We start from the raw sequence: 22467 nt of genomic DNA, 5'->3' as shown, positions 1-22467 counted from the left end.
GCATCCCCTCTCCCAGCAGCCTGTGCCTTCTTGGTCTTCCTTGAACATGTCAGCCAAGCCTCAGAGTCAAGGCCTTTGGCTGTTGCCCCTGCCTGGACATCCTCCCACATCCCTGCCCAGTGGGTTCCTTCACCATCCACCTGCCCTCAATCTTTGTTCAAAAGCCATCTTCTCAGAGACCTTTCCTATTTAAAATTGCCACCACCCCAGCCTGACCTCTCTCTGCTTTCTTTCCCTCCCTGGCTCTTACTGACCTTCTTATAGCTCTTATAGCACCCTCTGGCATGCTATATCGTTTATTGCTTGAGCATCTTCCTCTCCATGATAAGGTCAGCTCCAGGAGGGCAGGGACTCTCACCTGCTGTTCCCCGATGTGTCCCTAGCACCTGATGTATTCAATATGTGGCCCACAGTACAAACTCAATATATATCAGTTGAATTCACTTCCGGGGTGCGGAGAGATAGGAGGAAACAGAAGGCCTGCCCCGCCCCATAAGAGATGTGTTGGTCGTAAGCCGGACCTGCAAGATGGGAGGTCATGGCTCTACCCTCCAGCCTTTGTCGGCCAACAGGCCTCCCAGAGGAGGGGGCGGATCCTGGCCCCACCGCTCTGAGTGTTCCACAGCTTTCTTATTTTGTTTTCAGCTTGTCGGTCTTTAAACAAAACCTATCTACAAAGACAGGAATACATGGCCTGTCTTCTCTGAGCTCCAGTCTGTGTCCTCGCACGTGGGAGGTGGCACACATGTGCCTGTAGGAGACAGAGGAGGGTTGGCAGCAATGCGGCACGCTTCAGGCCAGGCTGGGGCTGCAAAGACCCATGACCCCACTTGCCTTTGAGAAGGGCAAGACAGGCACCCCTGAAATCGGAAATGACACAGACAGCCCCACACACAAAACAGGCGGGCCACTGGCCACAGGGCTCTTCAGAAGAAGGCTTGCTGTGTCGCTGCCAGAATAACCTGGAGAAAATGGACTCTGGCAGGTCAGAGAGAGCCGAGACCCACGGCCCGGGCCCGGATGCGAATTCTGCTCTGAGACTCAGGCCGTTGGCCAGGTGGGCTCCGGGCCTCTGGGATCTGGATGCCACCCTCCAAGGGGCCACAGATGGCAGCAGTGGGGGCTGGTGGCCTCGCAACGTGCCTTTCTGGATGCCCAAATCCTTCCCATGTGCAGCCGCCGCCCTTTGCAGCCACCACTTTCTCAAAGTAGATTTACTTTCAATCGCCATTTGCTAAATCTCTTCCCTCTAAACCTTTTAGGGATGGAGGGATTAAGCCTGATTACAGATGTTGGGGGTGGTGGCAGGGGTCAGGCAGGAGGGGCCACCGAAAGTCAACACGTGCTCCTCCTGGGCTGACCCAGCCTGTAGCCGGCCCGGATCTGGGCCCCCTTGCCCAGTACGGTGGGGCTGCCTGGAGCGTGTGGCTCTGCTCCTGCCCACCCAGAGAGGGCAGCCCCGTGCCTCTGGCCTGGCCACCAGAGCGAGTTAGCAGGTGGCTCACGGGCTCCGAGAGATGAGCTCCTTCAAGAGAGGCTCGCTCAAGAGCTCCACATCGGGGTCCCAGAAGGTGAGTGAGCTTTTGTTTTTTTTGTTTTTTTTTTTTTTCTTTCAGATGGAGTTTCTCTCTTATTGCCCAGGCTGGAGTGCAGTGGCACAATCTCAGCTCACTGCAACCTCTGCCTCACAGATTCAAGGTTGTAGGAGTTTGGCATGCACGAAACTCTTACAGAGCAGGGGTCCAGATCCCAAGAGGGGGTGGTTAGATGTAGCACAAGAAAGAATTCAGGGTGAGTTTGCAGTGCAAAGTAAAAGCAAGGTTATTAGGAGAGTAAAGTGGTGAAGGAACAGCTGCTTTATAGGCAGAGTAGGGCATGCCCGAGGTAAGAGGAAGAGTGTGCCCACCCTAGGTGTGATCCTCATATATTTGGGGGAAATGTGCTTGGCTACAGGGCTTTGTGATAAAGGATTAATTTTCTTAATTAAAAAAACAGGCCAGGCGTGGTGGCTCACACCTGTAATCCAAGCACTTTGGAGGCCAAGGTCGGGAGTTCAAGACCAGCCTGACCAACATGGTGAAACCCCGTCTTGAAAAAAAACAAGTAAAATTATGATGGCAGAATGAAAGACAATAGCTATGGCTTCCTTCAAGAATGGAAGGAAGTGCTAGGAAGCAGCCGTACATTCAGGTCTTTAACAGGTGCTAGACCCTCGGCTAATGTCTTCAGGACTGGGAGGGCCTGGAAGGGGAAAGCTCTATTATGTTAATAGAGACTCTTTACAGCTGCACAGGAAAGGATTTAGGATGAATAGGGTTGGATAAGTTTTCTTTAGTGAGTTTATACAATGGCTTGGTTAGAATAGCAACACCTGGTATCCCGAGGTGAACGTAGCAACCACACCCAGGAAGGAGAGAAGCTGTTGTTTGATGGATCGGGTTGGGGTTTGGGAAATTAACTGGATACGGTTGGCAGGGAGAGTGTCTGTATGCTGGTGAAAGATTGTAACAGGTGGGGAAGAAATTTGGGCTCTGGAAGGGGATACACGATACCCCTTTGAGTACAGATGCTACAGAAGCAGGAGGGTGAATTAAAAGGCCACGTTGCAATAGAGGGTGATAACAGGCTTTACTTTTAAAGCCTGTGTGGGATGGGATACTGGGGCTGGGAGGGTACGAGTGGTGAGGTTTTAAGGGGATGAGGAGGGGTGAGTGACTTGTAGCAACGATGGGAAGGCGGTGTTTTACGCCCTAGGGTTAAGGTTGGGGAACATAAGGGGAGCTATTGAGGGAGGTACAGGTTTGGGGAGGAGGGCGGCAAGGAGGCGTGGCTGTAGCCCAGGAATAGTCAAGGAGGCAGACAATTTCGCTAGGATATCCCGGCCTAACAGGGGAACTGGACAAGTGGGGATGATTAGGAAAGAATGTGGAGAGGAGTGTTGGCCTAATTGACACCAGACGTGGGGAGTTCTGAGCGGCCTGGAGGCCTTGCCGTCAATTCTCACCACAGTTATGGAGGCTAAGGAGACGGGTCCTTGAAAAGAAGCAGCATGGAGTGGGTGCCTCCGAGGTGATTAAGGAGGGGATGGACTTATCTTCCGCTTAAGAGTTACCCAAAGTTTGGCATCTGTGATGGTTCAGGGGGCTTCCGAGATGCTCGGGCAGCGTCCGTCTTTAGCCGTCAAGCCGAGGATTGGAGCTTCAGGAGCTCTGGGAGCAGCGAGGTGAGTTGACTTTCTATGGGGACCCCGCACAGACGGGGCAGGGCTTGGGAGGAATCCCAGGCTGCGGGCATTACTTGGCCCAGTGGCCAGGTTTCTGACACTTGAAGCAAGGTCCTAGCGGGGTGGCTGGACGCGCTGCAGTCTGGGCACTTTGAAGTCTTTGTGAGCCGGTGGTGTGGCTGGGGTTTGTCTTATGGAAGAGGCAAGCATCTTCAGTTTTGAGATGCCCTGCTGCCAGGCAGATTTTTCCTTATTATTGAACACCTTGAAGGTGAGGTTCCTTCATTCCTGTTGCGGGGTTTGAGGACCAGATTTTAATTTCTGTACCTTTTTGTAATGTTGGGGTTGATTGGGTGATAAAATGCATATTAAGCGTTTTTTAGGGGTAAGAGTAGAAGTAACGATGACATTTAAGTTACTCCAGGTGAGATTATAGGACTGGTTTAAGTATTGGAGGATTTGATGAAAAGGAGCCTAACCAGTGGCCAATTTGGAAAGTTGGATACAGCTAGTGCTCGACTTACGACCACGATTGGTTCCGATCGGTCATAACACGATTTGGTCATAAGTTGAGTAGGCTATATGTACAGTACTGTGAAATGATGTTATAAAAATCTTTAAGTCATATTTTTTCATAATTTTCTTTCATTATTGTTATATATCATCACTTTCTTTGTTCATTTTATGCCATTTGTATCATCTCTACACAATTTTGTTTATTTTTACATTCGTCAGGTTTAAGTAAAACACTGCATTACCAGTACAACTGGTTTAATATTTGCAAAACATACAAAATTACAAAATACAGGTGCATACAAAAATACAAAATACAGGTGTAAAAAATACCATAGGAAACATTTTCCCAATTGCAAAATATATCAAAATATATAAACATGTACGAAACATTTTATTGGCCGCTGGTGCTTGGCTGCGGATCGTTGATGTCGTCATCTGAGGCAGCAGTTGGGGTTACCGGAGTTGGTTTTTTCATAAACATGGTGAGCTTTGTCTGAATTGTATGTTTCTTTTTTTCTTCATAAATTTCACGATACGGACAAAACACATCATGCGCCATCCGTTCAATCCCTGCAAATCGTTCGACGTTTGGGTCCATTGCTTCGAAATGTATAAGAAGTTTATTGGGAGGGGTTTGATGAAAAATATCCAAGACACAAAACACAAATTGCTGTACCGAGTCTGGGATGACAGTTGAAATGGTGCATGCGGAGATGGTAGTGCTGCTGGAAGCTGGTCTGCACTGTCGTACGCCCAGCTGGGCAACGTTTGCGCTGCCAGACGCGGAGCAGTCGTGGCTAGCGATTGTGGTCGTAAAGTCGAATGGTTGTACCTTGCATAGGTCGTAAGTCGATCAATACCTGTAAAGGAAAAGGAATGTGCGCCCTAACTATGCCTTTGGCTCCAGCCACCTCTGGAAGGGGGGAATCGTTGAGGAGGGGCAGAGGAGGTAAGCAGCAGGACTCAACTGTAAACTGGGCCAGGTATGAGGTGGGGAGGTGACAGGAAGGGCATAAGGAGGTGAGTTGTGGGCAGAGGAAGAGGAGGAATGCTCTAGGCGGTGGGGTTAGGTCCAGTATTAGGGCCTGGTTCGGACAGGTGGGGAGAAAGGTCAGAAGGGTTGATGGACAAGGAGGATTTTGACTTACTGGCAGAGGAAGGAGGGGCAGACAGAAGGGAAGAGAAGGAGGGGAGATTAGGGAGGGATTGGTGTGTAAAAAAGTGCCTGGACGTAGGGAATTTCAGACCATTTGCCCGTGTCGCGACAAAAATTGTCTCAATTTTGTAAAATAGAGAGGTTGAAAGTGCCATTTTTTGGCCAGTTGGAGCCATTGTTTAACTTGTATTGTGGCCATGCAGTGTTACAGAAGATGAGACGTTTGGGTTTTAGGTCAGGAGATAGTTGACGAGGCTTGAGGTTCTTTAGAACACAGGCCAGTGGAGAGAGAGGGATCAAGGACGGACAATTGCCCATGGTTCTGGAAAGGCAGCAGAGACAAGGAGAACAGGCACGCAACCCACCCACTCAGCAGGTGTCCCTAGTTGAGCCTGGGTTGAACCTTGTCATTGGTGAGCGGTCAAAGAGAGCGTCCTCCACGTTGACCTGCCACCAATATCCGCCGTGAGCCTGGTGGGTGAGTGACTAGGGTGAACGTCTCCATGACAGTCCAGCCCCTGGGGAAACCTGGGTCCCCGGATCCGTGACCTGTGTAGGATTTTTCCGGTCGTGAACCTCATGGAAGAACTTGGTCTACCTGATTTTCCTTGTCTTTGTGGTGGAAAAAGGACAAAACCGAAAGGGGGAGGAAGTGGAAAGGAAAAGACAAAAGGATGGGAAAGCAGAAAAGAAACTGCTTCCTAAAATAGCCGGTCGTGTGCCTCTGTGGGCTGGTCTGATGACCCCAGGTCAGTGGGTAGATCTCTTCATGGAGGGAGCACAGGAACAAGGACGGGGGTTTTGGTCTCCCGTAGGAGTTCCCCCATCCTGGGCTTTGGCACCAAATGTTAAAAATGTGCAGTTTGAATGAAGAGACCCCCCCAAACAGGCTTTGTGTGAGCAACATGGCTGTTTATTCACCTGGGTGCAGGTGGGCGACGGCCGAAAAGGGCATTAGCAAAAGGCAGTGGGATAGGAGTTGGTTTTATAGGTTTGGGGTGGGCAGTGGAAAGTTACAGAGTAAGATCAGTTACAGTGGTGGGGGTAGGGCCAAGGAGTATACATGACCATAGGGTTAGTTACAGTGGCGGTGGGATAAGAGTAGTCAAGATGAAAGGGTGAGGAGTAGTTGTATTGTCATAATAGTTAAGATGGCAGGGTGGGGTGAGGGGCTGGTCCTGGGAAGCTCCACTGGGGGATCAGGGACAATGGTGGGAGAGGATCAGCGGGCGCAAGCAGGACTTCAGACTTTCAGGCTCCAGGCTTGCATATGGAGACCTGATGGAAGCACTGGCACCCTGCTTGACTCCCTTTGAGGCCACAGCACCCCCACTTCCCAGACAGTGTTGCTGGAACTGGGGAATTCTCATGTACACTCACAATAGGCTGCGTGTGGAATCTGCTTGGATGCAGAATTCCATATGTAAATTTGTAACCACCCAAGGGGTTCACCTTGCCCGCTGCCTACATGGAGACTATTCATCAAGACAGGTGAAGCCGGGCGCGGTGGCTCACGTCTGTAATCCAAGCACTTTGGAGGTCAAGGCTGGCGGATCACCTGAGGCCAGGAGTTCAAGACCAGCCTGACCAACCTGGTGAAACCCTGTCTTAAAAAATGATAATAAATAAATAAAAGACAGGTGATTCACAATAAAGAATAATTCATGCAGATTATTACTCAAATCAGTCCCCAGCATTCAGGGAGCAGAGTTTTGTTTTTTTACAGAGTTTTGCTCTTATTGCCCAGGCTGGAGTGCAGTGGTGTGATCTTTGCTCACTGCAACTTCCACCTCCCTGGTTCAAGTGATTCTCCTGCCTCAGCCTCCCAAGTAGCTGGGATTACTGGCACGTGCCATCATGCCTGCTTAATTTTGTATTTTTAGTAGAGATGGGGTTTCACTATGTTGGTCAGGCTGGTCTCAAGCTCCTGACCTCAGGAGTTTGATCCACCCACCTCAGCTTCCCAAAGTGCTGGGGTTACAGGCATGAGCCACCGCACCTGGGAGTAGAGTTTTAAAGGATAACTTGGTGGGTGGGGGGAAGCCAGTGAGCCAGGAGTGCTGATTGGTCCGGGATGAAATCACAGGGAGTCGAAGATGTCTTCTTGCACAGAGATAGTTCGCAGGTGGGGGCCACAAGATCAGATGAGCCAGTTTATTGATCTGAGTGGTCCCAGCTGATCCATCTGGTGCAGGGTCTGCAAAACATCTCAAGCACTGATCTTAGGAGCAGTTTAGGGAGGGTCAGAATCTTGTAGCCTCCAGCTGCATACCTCCTAAAGCATAATCTTGTGGCTAATGTGAGTCCTACAAAGGCAGCCTCGTCCCCAGGCAAGAAGGAGGTCTTTGGGAAAGGGCGTTACAGTCTTTGTTTAAACTATAAATTTTAAACTAAATTTCCCTCCAAAGTTAGTTCAGCCTACATCCAGGAATAAGCAAGGACAGCTTGGAGGTTAGAAGCAAGATGGAGTCACTTAAGTTAGATTTCTTTCACTGCCTCAGTCATAATTTTGCAAAGGCAGTTTCAGATTCAAAGAATTCCTGTCTCACAGAAGGAGGAGACCCAGAAAACCCCATCTGTTCCCCAGTCCTCACCAAAGGCCTTGAAGGTAGCAGACCCCATGCCACTCTCCCATCTCTGTACGGCTTCACATCATACAAGGAATAAAACCAAAAATCCGTCTGTGATGAAGGGCTCATTGCTGTCTTGCTAAATTTTCAATCCACTGAAGACCTGTACTGTGAGACATGGGAAAGTTTTTCTTCAAAGTTTATATCCTAGACTACATTATAAGGAGTTACAACCTCTCGCTCTATGGTCATTATCCACTGTTAGCATAAACATACACCCATGTATATATATATATATATTCTCTAAATCAGCTACGTCTTCAATCAGCTACCTTGACTCGCTCGGGCATGTCTGAACAGAACTGGGCAAGCTGCAAACCCTGGAGCTTGCCATTCCTTATTTGGAAACCCTCCTGACCTTCTCCTCACTATCTTCCTCTCCTTCCTTGTCTTCTTTCCCCCTTATCTATTCAGGAAATTTCCAAGTTTTTAACCAATCCAGTCAAGCATAGAATGTGAGGTCCTGTTCCGGCCAATGGGAACTGGACACAGCAGCAGAGCAGTCGCGTCAGGTTATGAAAGTTGTAAATGTCCCTGTCTCCTTTGTTCAGGTGTGCTCTCGTGGCAAGACTGCCGGTGAGCTGCACCCTTCCTGAGGGAAGTAAACTGGCCTTGCTGAGTGATCCGTTGTCTCGGTGTGGACTTTTCCCGATGTTATAATTCCATTTCCAACATGTACTTTCATACAATGCAATAAAAATGAATTGCCAAAAGAAATTTTAAAATGGCATACAAAATCCAAGCCCTTTTTGTTTTTTAATTATTAAATTCCACAGACAGTCATTGATTCCTTCAAACCGCGAAACTTAGGTGTGAATGCAGGCTGTCACATCTGAACCTCTGGGTGTGGCCGGTAGCCAGCAGCTTGCAGCCCGTGCATGGAGCACACTTTGAGTACTGGGATCCCAGAGACTCTACACATCCCATTCAATCTTTTCCCCAGTCCTAGGAAGCAGGGCTCCGGTCCCCTCTCCGGCTGAAAAAGATTCTTGGAGGTGGGAGCCTTATCCAAGGGGCCTCATAAACCAAAAACTATCTGTATTGATTGAGACTTATCTCAGAGACTTGTCAGTGTTTCCAATAACACGCCTGTGACACAGACTCAGGAGGTCCTGACAGCAGGTACACATTGGTTCAGTCGGGAAAAGCAGGAAATCTTGAAGGGTGGAGTGGGGAGGCTTCCAGATCATAAGCGAATTCACAGGTTTTCTGACTGGTGATTGGTTGAAAGAGTTCATCTGAAGACCTAGAATCTTGGCAGGCACAGTGGCTCACACCTAGAATCCCAGCACTTTGGGAGGCAGAGGCGGGTGGATCACCTGAGGTCAGGATTTTGAGGCCAGCCTGGCCAACATGGTGAAACACTATCTCTACTAAAAATGCAAAAATTAGCTGAGCATGGCGGCAGGCGCCTGTAGTCCCAGCTACTCTAGTGGCTGAGGCAGGAGAATTGTTTGAACCTGGGAGGCAGAGGCTGCAGAGAGCCAAGATCACACCATTGCATTCCAGCCTGGGTGGCAAAGTGAGACTCAACAATAAATAAATAAAAATAAAGACCTGGAATCCATAGAAGGGAGTGTCTGGGTTAAGATAAAAGTTGGGAGACCAAGGTTCTTATAATGTAGATGAAGCGTCTAGTTAGAGAGCTTCAGAGAGAATAGATTGTAAATGTTTCTTATCAGACTCTTAGTTAATTCTTTCCTGTAGCAGGGAAAATACCTGGAAAGGGAAAGGGATTCTCTACAGAATGTAGATTTTTTCCCACAAAAGATAGCTGTAAAGGACCATTTCAAAATATGTCAATGAAATATATTTTAGGGTAAAATACTTATCTGTGCTTGCTGGCTGTTCTTTTGTTCGAAAGAATTCAACTAAGGACCCACCCTAACTGCCTGCCTGACCAGTTTCTTCCTTTCTCTTTCTCAAGACGTCCCTCTACAGCTTAACACCAAATGCACCTGGGAACACCAGCCCCTGGGCATGCCCAGCTCCAAACCAAAGGGACTACAGAGTCCTCTGATAGAGATCCACAATGCACATCAACACACTAAAGGCTCTGATAAGTCTCACAGGAAATAAACCTCCATTTAACCCAGAGTCACCTGTAGAAGAAACCCTTTCCATGCAAAATACATCACATCACTATTTCTGGAGCCCACGGTAGGAAACACCAGGCTAAGGACACCTAAGAACACTTAGGGCTGCCCTCAATACAAGATTAAGAGTTAGCTCCTAAGGCTGCTAATGGAGATGGAGAATGGGCTTTACCCCTGACTTCCTGCACAGCTAGAGAATGGCGCTCCTCCTGCTGCCCAGGCAGGGGGATGCAGCAAGCACAGGATGTTTAAGAAAGAAAGACAGAAAAGAAAAAGAGTTTGCTGCCCAAAGTCACTACCAAATCATTAATGCTCACCAACAGAGTATCTTCAAGTTTCAGAATTGAAGAAATTGGCAGAATGTTAAGATGGAAGAGGGATTTTATTTTATTTTATTTATTTATTTTTAAGATGGGGTTTCACCATGTTGGTCAGGCTGGTCTTGAACTCACGACCTCAGGTGATCCGCCCACCTTGGCCTCCAAAGTGCTTGGATTACAGGCGGGAGCCACTACGCTCAGCCGAATGTCACATTCAAAGCTTGGGCCAACACAAAATGGTAAACTTTCTTAAAAGTTTAGGAGCTTTTTTTGCAATTTTTCCTGTGTGTATGTGCATCAGCTATCATTAGCATTAGTGTAATTATGTAAATTATTTACATAAGTGCAGCAAGAGTAACCACATAGGCTTCTTTTAAATTTGCATTGTTGAATATTTTCACAAATAATCTCAGATTGAATATATATTTCATTTTTAATTTTTTTTTTGTCTTAAGTCCATTTTCTGTTGCTATAACATTAATTTTTTTTTTTTTTTTAGAGAGACAGAGTTTTACCGTGTTGGCCAGTCTGGTCTTGAACTCCTGACTTTGTGATCTACCCACCTCGGCCTCCCAAAGTGCTGGGATTACAGGCATCCACCATCATGCCCAGCCTATTTGTTTATTCATTTAGAGACAGAGTTTTGCTCTCTCACCCAGGCTGGAGTACAGTGGTGTGGTCATGGCTCATTGCAGCCTTGAACTCCCCAGCTCAAGTGATCCTCCCACCTTAGCCTCCTGAGTAGCTGGGACTACAGGCAAGTGTCACCATGCTGGCTAATTTTTGTATTTTTTGTAGAGACAGGGTTTCGCCATGTTGCCCAGGCTGGTCTTGAGCTCCTGGGTTCAAGTGATCCGCTCATCTCAGCCTCCCAAAGTGGTGGGATGACAGGTGTGAACCCCTGCACCTGGCCTTTTGAAAAACCCGGACACTAGGAAGCCAAACCAAGGCAGATATCACACTTTGCCTGCAGTGTCTAATATATTGAATTTCCTGCACCTACCAGAAATGATGACTTTTTACTCATTCACTGTAAGGCTCAGAACTCTTGAAGCCTAACATTCTATGCACATTCTCAAATAAGACATTCCAGTCAAAGCCTTGGAAGTATAACCAATGTTTCTAATTGTATCCTGTTGTAAAGAGAGCAAATTATTATTGGAGTTTTGCAAATAACCATATTACCATAAAAATAAGAATACTCACAAATAGCTTCTGAATTTTGGAAAGATCAGGTAGGGAGGAAAAGCAAATATTCTAATTTTTGTTTACAAAAGTATGCTTTACAAAATTGCTGTAAGCTATAGACAGCTTAAAAGAAAAAAACTTTCCTTAAAATTGGAAAACAGGCCAGGCGCAATGGCTCATGTCTGTAATCCCAGCTCTTTGGGAGGCCGAGGTGGGTGGATCACAAGGTCAGGAGTTCAAGACCAGCCTGGCCAACATGGTGAAGCCCATCTCTACTAAAAATACAAAAATTAGCCGGGCCTGGTGGCACATCTGTAGTCGTAGCTACTTAGGAGGCTGAGGCAGGAGAATCCTTCGAACCCAGAAGGTGGAGGTTGTAGTGAGCTGAGATAGCACCATTGCACTCCAGCCTGGGCAACAGAGGGAGACTCTGTTTCAAACAAAACAAAAAACCTGGAAAACAAAATATCAAATGAACCAACAATGCTTCAAATTAAAAAGCTATAAAAACTCATAATTCTTCATCAGTTTATTCAGCTTCATGTAATTAAATCTTGCTCTGTTTGATCTCAGTTAGCAGTTTCACAAACCCATCAGTTTCTTCGACTGAGTTTTAGACTTTCTTACTCAGTCCAATAGTACCTCAAAGTTATGGGAAACCTGTACTTGTAAGAGTTCTTTCCATTCTTTCTGTGAAACTCCTTGAAGACACAATGCTTTAGAATTATTGTTGCCTGCAAAAAGCTTTCAGAAAGGCAGCAGAATAAAGCAGTTAACTGTAGGCAACAAGACTTAAAGTAGCCATGGTTAAAAGCCTGTTGAGAGTCTATTATATGAAGGATGCAATTGACAAGAAAATTTGGTTATTTCTGCAGTGTACAACATTTTAACATAATAACTGACTTTATGAACTTCATAACACATCAGATTTCTAGAACTCATGCAATTTTGGAACACCTTAGTAATGTATACACATATAACTTAAAGAAAATTTAACATTTCTTATATGACAATGTTTCCCACATAACTTAGCATATTAAATAAGCCTAGTTGGTTGAATGTTTCTCTTTTAAACTTTCAGGGGCCCTCCTGTAATGTCCAAAAGTTAGTCAGAGGTCAAAAATTAATTTTGAATTGGATTTTGGGAAGTTTGTCAAAAATGAAAGTTCAAAACACTTGGTCAAAACTAAGTGACTATCTGTGAAATAATATTCATTTAGCCAGAGTGATAATTAAAATACTTCAAAAGCAAATACAGGAAGTAACATAATTGTCAAAAACCTTAACTCTTTAAGAGAGATGAGTGTCTGTTTTCCTAAGTAATCAATGACCTAATAGTAGAGAAAAGGTGAAGCATAGGAAATTATTTTGATTAAACAGAAGTATTGTTTACTAGGCCAATTATATAGAAAAATCTCACAGTAATTTACTAATAGCAATCAATGCTTTTAAATTTGTTGTTTTTAAATCAAATTTCAGCTTTGCATCAGTGTATTTTTGATAGTAAACATTACTTTTTAGAAAAACCTATACAAAGGTAAGGTTTGTCATGTAAACTTCAAACCAGTGTCTTCCCCGTTGTAAAAGTTCCTAATGCTTTAGAGGCAGAGAGGGAGACACCCTTAAAAATAGAATTTCTTTTACAATGAATATCAAAAAAAGCCAGCTAAGTGCCAGGAAATTGTGTTTTGGAAATCACTTAGTTGATACACAGTCTTTTTTTTTTTTTTTTTAAATGTATTTATTTATTCACTTGTAAATAGAGATGAGGTCCCCCTAAATTGCCTGGGCTGGTCCCGAACCCCTGGGCTCAAGAGATCCTCCTGCCTCGGACTCCCAAAGTGCTGAGATTACAGGTGTGAGCCACTGCACCCAGCCTGGTCTTTTCAACTTAACCTGTTTCTCTTTTTTTTGAGATAGAGTTTTGTTCTTGTTGTCTAGACTGGAGTGCAATGGTGCGATCTTGGCTCACTGCCACCTCCACCTCGCGGGTTCAAGCGATTCTCCTGCCTCAGCCTCCAGAGTAGCTAAGATTACAGGCATGCACCACTATGCCCAGATAATTTTGTATTTTTAGTAGAGACAGAGTTTCTCCATGTTGGTCAGGCTGGTCTCGAACACCCGACCTCAGGTGATCCACCTGCCTTGGCCTCTCAAAGTGCTGGGATTACAGGCATGAGCCACCACTCCCGGGCAACTTAACCTGCTTCTTAATTAGATAACTGACTTCAGGGCACAGCCCTTGAATAAATAGGGCAAAGAAAGCATTCTATTTCTGGACTCATTAATAGAGCTCAATTTGATATCCCTCACAACCGATTTTAACCAGTTTGGTCACACACAAAATTTCTTTCATAAGATCCACAAATCTTCTACAGTTTTCTTAAATCTGTGATTTTGTCCTAAATTTCTTTCTTCATATTAGAAAATCCAACCATTCTAACTAAGGACAAATATATACTTTTCTTCTCTGTCATTATGACCACACAAAATTCTCTCTCGTACAAAAAAAATTACTTTCTCTTTCAACTTTTTTTCTATCAAAAATACACACTCATATTTATAGATGTTTTTTGCACCACTTTCTCCTACTTCCTAGTTTCTGTCTGCCTTGTTCTATTTTCTTCCTTAGTCCATATTTTGAGACATGCTTTAAATAACTTCCAAGTTAGATAAAATTACTCTTTTCTTCAAAGGTATATCCTCATGTCCTTTAACAATTTTCTCACTGAAAGCACACTTACTTTTTTAAAATACACTTTGTGTGCAGAATTACCTGTATTTTAAAACTTTTAATATTGAGCAATCTTAATTTCTAGTGAAAACCTAGGAAATAAAGTTTGAACTGTCACATGCCAACATTTTATAAACATGCATGTTATAATTTCTAGAAATATGTGATTCCTCATAGAACAATGTTTAATGTTTACTAACAGACCCAAACATATTTAGCTTCTCCATACCATATAAAAACAAGATTAGAGGCCAGGCATGGTGTCTCATGCCTGTAATCCCAGCACTTTGGGAGTCCAAGGTGGGTGGATCAGTTGAGGCTAGAAGTTCTAGACTAGCCTGGCCAACATGGTAAAATCCCCTCTCTACTAAAAATACAAAAAAATTAGCTGGTTGTGGTGACGCACACCTGTGAGCCCAGCAATTCGGGAGGCTGAGGCAGAAGAATCATTTGAACCCAGGAGTCGGATGTTGCAGTGAGCTGAGATGGCACCACAGCACTCCAGCCTGGGCAACAGATCAAGACTCTGTCTCAAAAAACAGACAAATAAAGATCAGAAAATGTCTTATTCTGTTCATTGTTGCCATAAAGGAGTCCATAAGGCTGAGTAATTTATGAAGAAAAGAGGTTTGTTTGGTGCAGACTACGAAAAGCATGAGGCCAGCATCTGCTTCTGGTGAGGGCTTCAGCCTGCTTCCACCCATGGAGGAAGGTAAAGGTGACCCAGTATGAGCGAAGCAAGAATTCACTCATACCACGAGGATGGAGGCAAGCCATTCATGAGGGATCCCACCCCAGACCCAAGCACCTCCCGGTAGAACCCACTTCCAACACTGAGAATCAAATTTCAACATGAGGTATGGAGGGCCAAATATCCAAACTATAGCACAAAGCATATCAACCTTAAACTTACGCTCAGCAATTAATGTTTCAGTGTCTTAACTTAGAAATGACTTGACATTTTATGCATATCCATTAATCATAACATGACTTGAAGATCAAGTTACTGAAAAGATTCTTGAAATTATGAGAATGTTATTTGTATACTTGTATCCCATTTACATCCACGTAATTTACTCATTCTTTGTTGTTGTTATTGTTGTTGTTGTTTTTGTTTTTAAAAGCCAGTCAAATAATTTACTCATTCTCAACAACTATGCTTACATTGCTGGTCACACAAAATTAGCCATCATCTCAGTGACTTTCCTGCTAACCATTTTACAGCTTGCAACCTAAGCAAGAATGCTAAAGTTAAACACATGAGTATTTTACTGATCAGAAAACACAGCTGTTTTAATTAAACCTATAATATTAAACTAGTCTTACCAAAGATTTACCCAAGTCACACAAACAAAAAGGCATTTAAGTTAGTTTCTTTGTTCTGGTAAAATAAGTGCTAGCTTTTTCTTTAAGCCAATTAATTATGACTGTTTCTTATATTTTGGCAGAGAAACATCACATATATGTAATACATACAGACACACAGACAGAGGCAGGTCTTATAGGTTTATTAAGATTATTCATTTGTCAGTTTTCAAATAGCTTCTCTCAGGTGCCCACCACTGTGCCCAGATAATTTTTATAATTTTAGTAGAGACAGGGTTTCACCACCTTGGCCAGGCTGCTCTCGAACTCCTGACAGAATGATCCACCCACCTCAGCCTCCCAAAGTGCTGGTGTTATAGGCCTGAGCCATGGTGCCTGGCCCACAATGAGTTTTTTTAAAAGCAATTTTAGAATCCTCTTGTCTCTTTGAGACTTCTGAACACCTATAAGAATAATAATCCCATTCTCCCTCAGTAATTCAAGAGGCTTCAGACTCAAGTGCACTTCTTAGACAACCATTTCTGTGTTCATCTGGAACATTCCATGTAACAGCCATTGTCATTCTGAATTATCTTTAGTAAGACTTGGCCACTTTTGAGAATATTTGCAACTTCTGGGGCCATAATTCTTGTCCATGAAAAAGGCAGGCATATCAGACGACAGAGTACTCAGATCTTTAGAAATTAGGGATTCCATTTATATGTTGGCTCTTGGGTCTCTCAGAGCCAGGATGGCTTTTGCTCTGGGACCTTGCCCTCGAGAAGACAGAAGCAACAGGGCCCCTGCAGTAATAACCACTTACTGCCACTGTTATCAGTTACCTTAAAAATGACAGTTTTGTTCCCAGAGTGACTCCCCGGGCACTGCAAACCAAAAGGTGGTGTGCCCTGCCACAGCACACACTAACCTTGGTACCCCAAATGCCAAAAGTATCAGGGAGCACTAACGTAAAGGTGAGCAGGACTTCTCAGGGCTCCATGAGGAAGACGGAAGACAGGGAACCCACAGAAGACAGAGTGAGCAGGGTCTTTCCTGTGCTCCTGCAGGGGTCTCAGGGTTGCCAGATCTGTTAAAAGACAAAATTACAGCAAACTTAGTTTAAATACCCCAGTTGCCTTTATTTGCAATTCTAGAATTGAGCCATACTTTATTCCATAAAAAATAATTCGTGTTCCAATGAATTGAGCAGAGGAGGTTGGCTTTACGGGCAAAAAAAAAAAAAGGGCTGAAGAAAGCAGAAACAAAGACCGAAAAGCATACTGGTCACTTCAAAGTTGTTTTCCCTACAAGGCAAGGACAGTGAGCCGGAACAATAGCAAGCTGATTGGCCAACACCAGTTACTTTGGGTTAAGGATTAAAACAGAGGAAGCTTATGCTAATGGAAGACTGAAGGTGGCCCCTTTGGCCAATTAGTGCCTTGGTCCCCATAATGGCAACATTGTCTGTTTCAGAAGCAGCTTAACCCAACCTGTGATGATGGCAGATCAGTTAAATGATGCTGTGACATGTACCTTGTGGTGGAAGACAACAGTCCCCATGCTCAGACGGCATGCATGGCAGGGGCGGGTGCGGGAGACACAGGCATGTGGAAACACAGCTGAGATCTCGGCCTCCAGACACCGCCTGCTACCTTGGCAACCCCATGGAGCCCCGATCTGGTGCTCTCCCTCTTCCTACCAGCATCCAGAGGAGGCAGTGCAACATTCTCCCACCCCTTCTCCCACCCTCCCAGGGATAACAAGGAGATGGCCAACAGGACCGTGGCCTCACCTTCCTCACAGTTCCACACAGACTGAAATGCGTGCACATGTTCAGGGCTTTATTGACAGACTTGTCTTTAGTGAACTAAAATTACACACTTCTTATCGCTGTAACTTTATTGCTGCTCCACTTACTTTTTCAAGGGTTTCTTTGTCCATTTTGTATTACTGTAAAGGAATACCTGAGGCTGGGTAATTTATAAAGAAAGGGGTTTCTTTGGCTCACAGTTCTGCAGGCTGTACAGCAAGCACGGGGCCAGCGTCTGCTTCTCATGAGGGCTTTGGGCTGCTTCTGTTCATGGTGGACAGGGAAGAGGAGCTGGTGTGTGCAGAGATCCTGTGGCAAGGGAGGAAGCAAGGGAGAGGCGTGCCAGGCTCTTCACAATACACTCTTGTCGAAACCAATAGAGTGAGAGTTCACTCATTACTGCGAGGATGACGGCACAGAGAGATGCTTGAGGGACCTGCCCTCGTGACCCAAACATCTCCCACTAGGCCCCACCTCCAACGCTGGCAATAAAATTACAGCATGAGATTTGCAGGGGACAAATAGCCACCCTACAGTGATGGGTATCCCTGCAAATGTAGTAGATCTAGCTCAAATTCCATCTTGCATTTCTGATTATTTCATCCATATGTATGTACTTGGGTAGAATGAATCATTCTCTTTTTAATTTAAAGTTTTATCTATTTTTAATTTATTTAATTGACAAAAATTGTATGCATTTATCAAGTTCAACATGATGTTTAGACATCTTTCAACAGGCTAGGCGCAGCGGCTCACCCCTGTGACCCCAGCACTCTGGGAGGCCAAGGCAGGTGGATCACCTGAGTTCAGGAGTTCAAGACCAGCCTGGCCAACATGGCGAAACCCCCTCTCTACTAAAAATACAAAAATTAGCTGGGTGTGGTGGCACATACCTGTAATCTCAGCTACTTGGGAGGCTAAGACAGGCGAATTGCTTTAACCCAGGAGGTGGAGGTTGCAGTGAGCTGAAATTGTGCCACTGCACTCCAGCCTGGGGGACAGAGCAGGACTCACACACACAAAAAAATCTTTTAATAAGCTGTTTATTTTATTTGGCCTTCTTCTTTCTTCTTAGGAAGCCCATATTGGCTATGGTGGTGTGTAACCTGCCATAATTATCTGCTTGAGTGAACATGCACCAATGTCTATGTATGTAGAATGTGTGCGCATATCTAAGGTTTTTTGTCGGTGTTTACTTCTAAAGATGGTATTGTAGGAGAGGAAAAATAATTTTCTCCTTCGCCCTTTATGAGTTCTTAGTGGGACTTTTTGTAACAAAAGACAGATTAACAAGAGAAACAAACAAAAGTTTAATCATAAGCATCCTTCGCCATCATAACTAATATGCTTCTCCGCATTTTAGAGCATAGATGATGTTTGAGATTCTTCGAAGCAGTCCAATCCCTTCATTTGAGGAAACTGAAACCCAGAAAGGGGTGACCTGCTGAACGTGGCTGACCTGCCCCTGCCCCGTTCCCATCCCTTCTCAACATTTCAACCACACGGGCCTCCTGCGGCTCCCATCCACCTGTCCGGAGAGAGGGCCTTTGCACAGACTGCTGTGGCACGCAATTCTAGAGGGCTGCTTACTCATTAGATTACTTGGGTCACCTCTGCCTGAAGGAGCCACTCGCGTGGACTCCCCTTCCCTTTGTTTCCCCTCCCAGCCCGTATCACTGCCCTATATGATTATCTGCTTGTTTTGGCATCCCCAGGCCCACCTGAGGAAAAGCTCCAGAGGGCAGGCGCTGCCTCGCTCTGTGTCCTAGCCCCACAAACACTGTTCCATCTGCCGACTCGAGGGCCATGGGGATCTTGTCTGCAGAAGCCCTAGGCTGGGTGGGGCCTCTCCATTGGCTGTTGTGCTCATTACTGTCCTTTCCCTTCAGTTCCCTCCCCTTTTCTTTTTTTGAGACAGTGTCTCGTTCTGTCCCCCAGGCTGGAGCGCAGTGCTGTGATCTCGGCTCACTGCATCCTCTCTGCCTCCAGGGTTCAAGCAATTCTCCCCCCACAGCCTCCTGACTAGCTGGGAAGATAGGCATGTGCCACCGAGTAATTTTTTTGTATTTTTAGTAGGGACGGGGTTTCACCATGTTGACCAGGCTGGTCTCAAACTCCTGCCCTCAATTGATCTGCCTGCCTCAGCCTCCCAAAGTGCTGGGACTACAGGCACATGCCAATGGCTAATTTTTCGTATTTTTAGTAGAGACAGGGTTTCACCATGTTGGCCAGGCTGGGTCTTGAACTCCTGACCTCAAGTGATCTGCCCTCCTCAGCCTCCCAAAGTGCTGGGATTACAGGCGTGAGCCACGGCACCTGAGTTTCCTTATTGCAGGGTCAGTGTCTCTAAAGTCCTCAGGGTCACAGAGACTTTCTGAGGAGGATTCATGACAAAACGAGTGAAACGCATCTGCACTCCAGTTTTACTAGCTTAGTCTGCTCTCACGCTGCTAATAAAGACACCCCTGAGACTGGGTAATTTTAAAAGGAAAGAGGTTTAAGAGACTCCCAGTTCCATGTGGCTGGGGAGGCCTCACAATCATGGCAGATGGCAAAGGAGAAGCGAAGCTGTCTTACATGGCTAGAGGCAAGAGAGAGTGCAGGGGAACTGCCCTTTATAAAACCATCAGCTCTCGCCGGGCGTGGTGGCTCATGCCTGTAATCCTAGCGCTTTGAGAGGCCGAGGTGGGTGGATCACCTGAGGTCAGGAGTTTAAGACCAGCCTGACCATCATGGAGAAAACCCCATCTTTAAAAATAATAATAATTAAAAAACCCATCAGCTCTTATGAGACCTCTTCACTATCACGAGAACAGCATGGGGGAAACCGCGCCATGATTCAGTTACCTCCCTCTGGCTCCTTCCCATGGCACGTGGGGATTATGGGAGCTACCGTTCAAGATGAGATTTGGGTGGGGACACAGCTGAACCATTTCACTGGTCCACTGCAAGGAGCTGGTGGTGCTCAAAGTAAAGGTGGCAGAGGTCTTCACCCAGAAGGAGACTCCAGAGCCCACCGCGGCACGGCTTCCTTCCCTTGTGTCTTATATCCCTCGTGTTCTCTGAAGCAAATGTGCTTTTTCATATGAGTGATCACAGTGATACACCAACGAGACATCAGCCAGAGGTACCTGGAGCCCTCATTTCACCGGTTAGCCAGCGGCTGCTCTGTTGCAATGCCAGGTCCCCTTGGGTAGAGAGTGAAAGAAACGGGTCTGTCTGGCCATGTCCGCGTGTGTGGACTGGAACTGGGGCCGGAGCCCTGAATCAGGAGCCAAGCACCTGAGCTTTCAGGGTGCGGGGCCTGGGGAAGGGGCCATGGATGTCCTCAGGGAGACGGAGGCCCCTCAGTCGGTAGGCCCAAGAAACAGGAGCTGGTTCTGGGGCCACGGAGGGGTCAGGGGAGGTAGAGCTTGTGCCCAGCCTTGGGGTCAACCTGGCTGCCAATAGGCCCATGCAAACCCCAGACATTGGGCCATGGGAAAGGCACTGCGGAGGGTAATCCGAGTAATGGCCCGGGCTGGGGCTCGGCGCAGCAGCTGGCTGGGGCTAATGCTGCTCCTCCGTATCTGCTTTTATGTGATTAATGGCTGTGGATAAACCCTTGATCCCGGGAAAGCAGGCCCAGTGGCTAAGCCCAGCCAGGAGCACCACTTTGGTTATGCTGGGAGCCTGACTCATGTTGGCGGTTTTCTTTTTCTTTCTTTCTCTTTTTTTTAGATAGAGATGGGGTTTCACCATGTTGGTCAGGCTGGTCTCAAACTCCTGACCTCAGGTGATCCGCCTGCCTCGACCTCCCAAAGTGCTGGGATTACAGGTGTGAGCCACAGTGCTCGGCCGGCGATTTTCTTTTTAATCAAGCTGTCATTTTAGTATGTGAGGAAAAAAATGAAAGGGGTGGGAACTACACTCACGGAAAGCCCAGAAAGGGGTCGGCAGGGGGATGAGGCGAGTCTGGTGCTGCAGGTGTGAAAACAGCTGGGGGCCCAAGTGCCCTGACCCCCCCAGCCACCCACTCACGGCTCCACCCACTCTCACCTCCCTTGGGTTCACGCTCTGGCTAACCAGTGATCGGAGGATGTTTCTGCCACTGCAGCAGCCCCCACTTCATCCACGGGGCTGCCTGAAAGGGCAGCTAGTACTGAACCTGACTGCCGTCAGTCAGAACACATTGCTGTTCATGTCTTCCACCCACAGATGTAACGCCTTTTCCATCTTAGCTCTTGTCGCACACTGTGGCCATAACTTTGGCCGTTTGAATTGTGACAGCAAAACCTGCACACATTTTTTTCCCTTCTTCATAATTTCACACATAGAAGATTCGTTCTTACTGCAGATCTTAGAAAACTAAGCGTATGCTTTTTTTTTCCCCTTAAGTTGAGGACTTTCATCTTTTCACTGAAAGGAAGTGCTGTGCTGGTCTCTTTGGCATACTGAATTCCCAGCATCACTACTTTTGCACTTTGAGGCTGTGATTAAGTAGAATAAGGGTGACCTGAACACAAGCACTGGGCTGCTGCGACAGTCGCACTAAGTATCCGATGTTGGTGTAAACAATGCAGATACACAGGCCGAAGGGAGGATTCACACCCAAGACAGGGCAGAGTAGCATGCAATTTAAAATCTATGAAATTGTCTGTTTCTGGAGTTTTCTATTTGACCGTGGGTAACAACCCCAGAAAGTGAAACTGCAGATAAGAAGGGACTACTGATTTGCACATCTTTTTTCTGTGCCTGATTGTAACCATTGCCCAATGGATTCTTCTTGCCCTCTGCCTAGACAGAGCAGATTTATCAAGACAGGTCAGGCTAGTCTTGACCTTTAATTCACGCAGAGCTTTGGTTCAAATCACAGATGGGAAAACTAAGGCTCAGAGAGCTCGAGAGCTTATAGAGTCTGCAGAATATCCCTGGCAGAGCCAGCCACTGGTTGAAATTGCAGTCAAGAGAGTTTAATTCATGCAGAGCTGGCTGTACAGGAGACTGGAGTTTTATTATTGCTCAAATCAGTCTCCCCAAACATTCGGAGACTGGGGTCTTTTAAGGATACTTTGGCGGGTAGTGGGCCCGGGAGTGTGGAGCATTGATGGGTTGGACAGGAGATGAAATCACGGAGGGCGAAGCTGTCCTCCCACGCTGCGGTTCCTGGGTGGGGGCCACAAGACCAGATGAGCCTGTTGACCACCAGCCTGGGTGGCTGCAGCTGGTGCATGCAGGGTCTACGAAATATCTCAAGCACTGATCTTAGGTTTTTACAACAGTGGTGTTATTTCCAGAAGCAATTTGAGGAGGTTTGGAAGCTTGCGGCCTCTGGCTTCCTGACTCCTGAACCTCACTTCTTACCTTGTTGCTCATTTGTTAGCCTCACAAAGGCAGATTGGTCCCTAGGCAAGCAGAGGGTTTGTTTCTGGAAAGGGCTGTTATCATTCTTGTTTCAAAGTTAGACTATAAACAAAGTTCCTCCCAAAGTTAGTTCAGCCTACGCCCAG

At 46.1% G+C, this 22467-nt stretch overlaps 1 protein-coding gene across 6 annotated transcripts in view; it reads left to right on the top strand.

Moving 5' to 3' along the window:
- Positions 1-1234: 1234 nt before the first annotated feature.
- The window catches only part of TRPM1 (transient receptor potential cation channel subfamily M member 1), a 139620-nt gene continuing 118387 nt past the window's right edge, over positions 1235-22467 (top strand). For 3 of the 6 annotated variants that reach the window (XM_037734785.1, XM_037734784.1, XM_037734783.1), the window contains exon 1: positions 1369-1571. In XM_037734785.1, the coding sequence (XP_037590713.1) occupies positions 1518-1571 (54 nt within the window). In that variant the 5' untranslated portion in view covers positions 1369-1517. Of the gene's footprint in view, positions 1572-22467 lie in introns of all 6 variants that reach the window. The other 3 variants (XM_037734788.1, XM_037734786.1, XM_037734787.1) reach the window with 2 other exon arrangements.

The sequence above is a fragment of the Cebus imitator genome, unplaced genomic scaffold (assembly GCF_001604975.1).
Source record: "Cebus imitator isolate Cc_AM_T3 unplaced genomic scaffold, Cebus_imitator-1.0 Scaffold662, whole genome shotgun sequence".
Classification (NCBI taxonomy): domain Eukaryota; kingdom Metazoa; phylum Chordata; class Mammalia; order Primates; family Cebidae; genus Cebus; species Cebus imitator.
The sequence above is the reverse complement of the archived record's forward strand: the minus strand, read 5'-3'. Positions and strand labels throughout refer to the sequence as shown.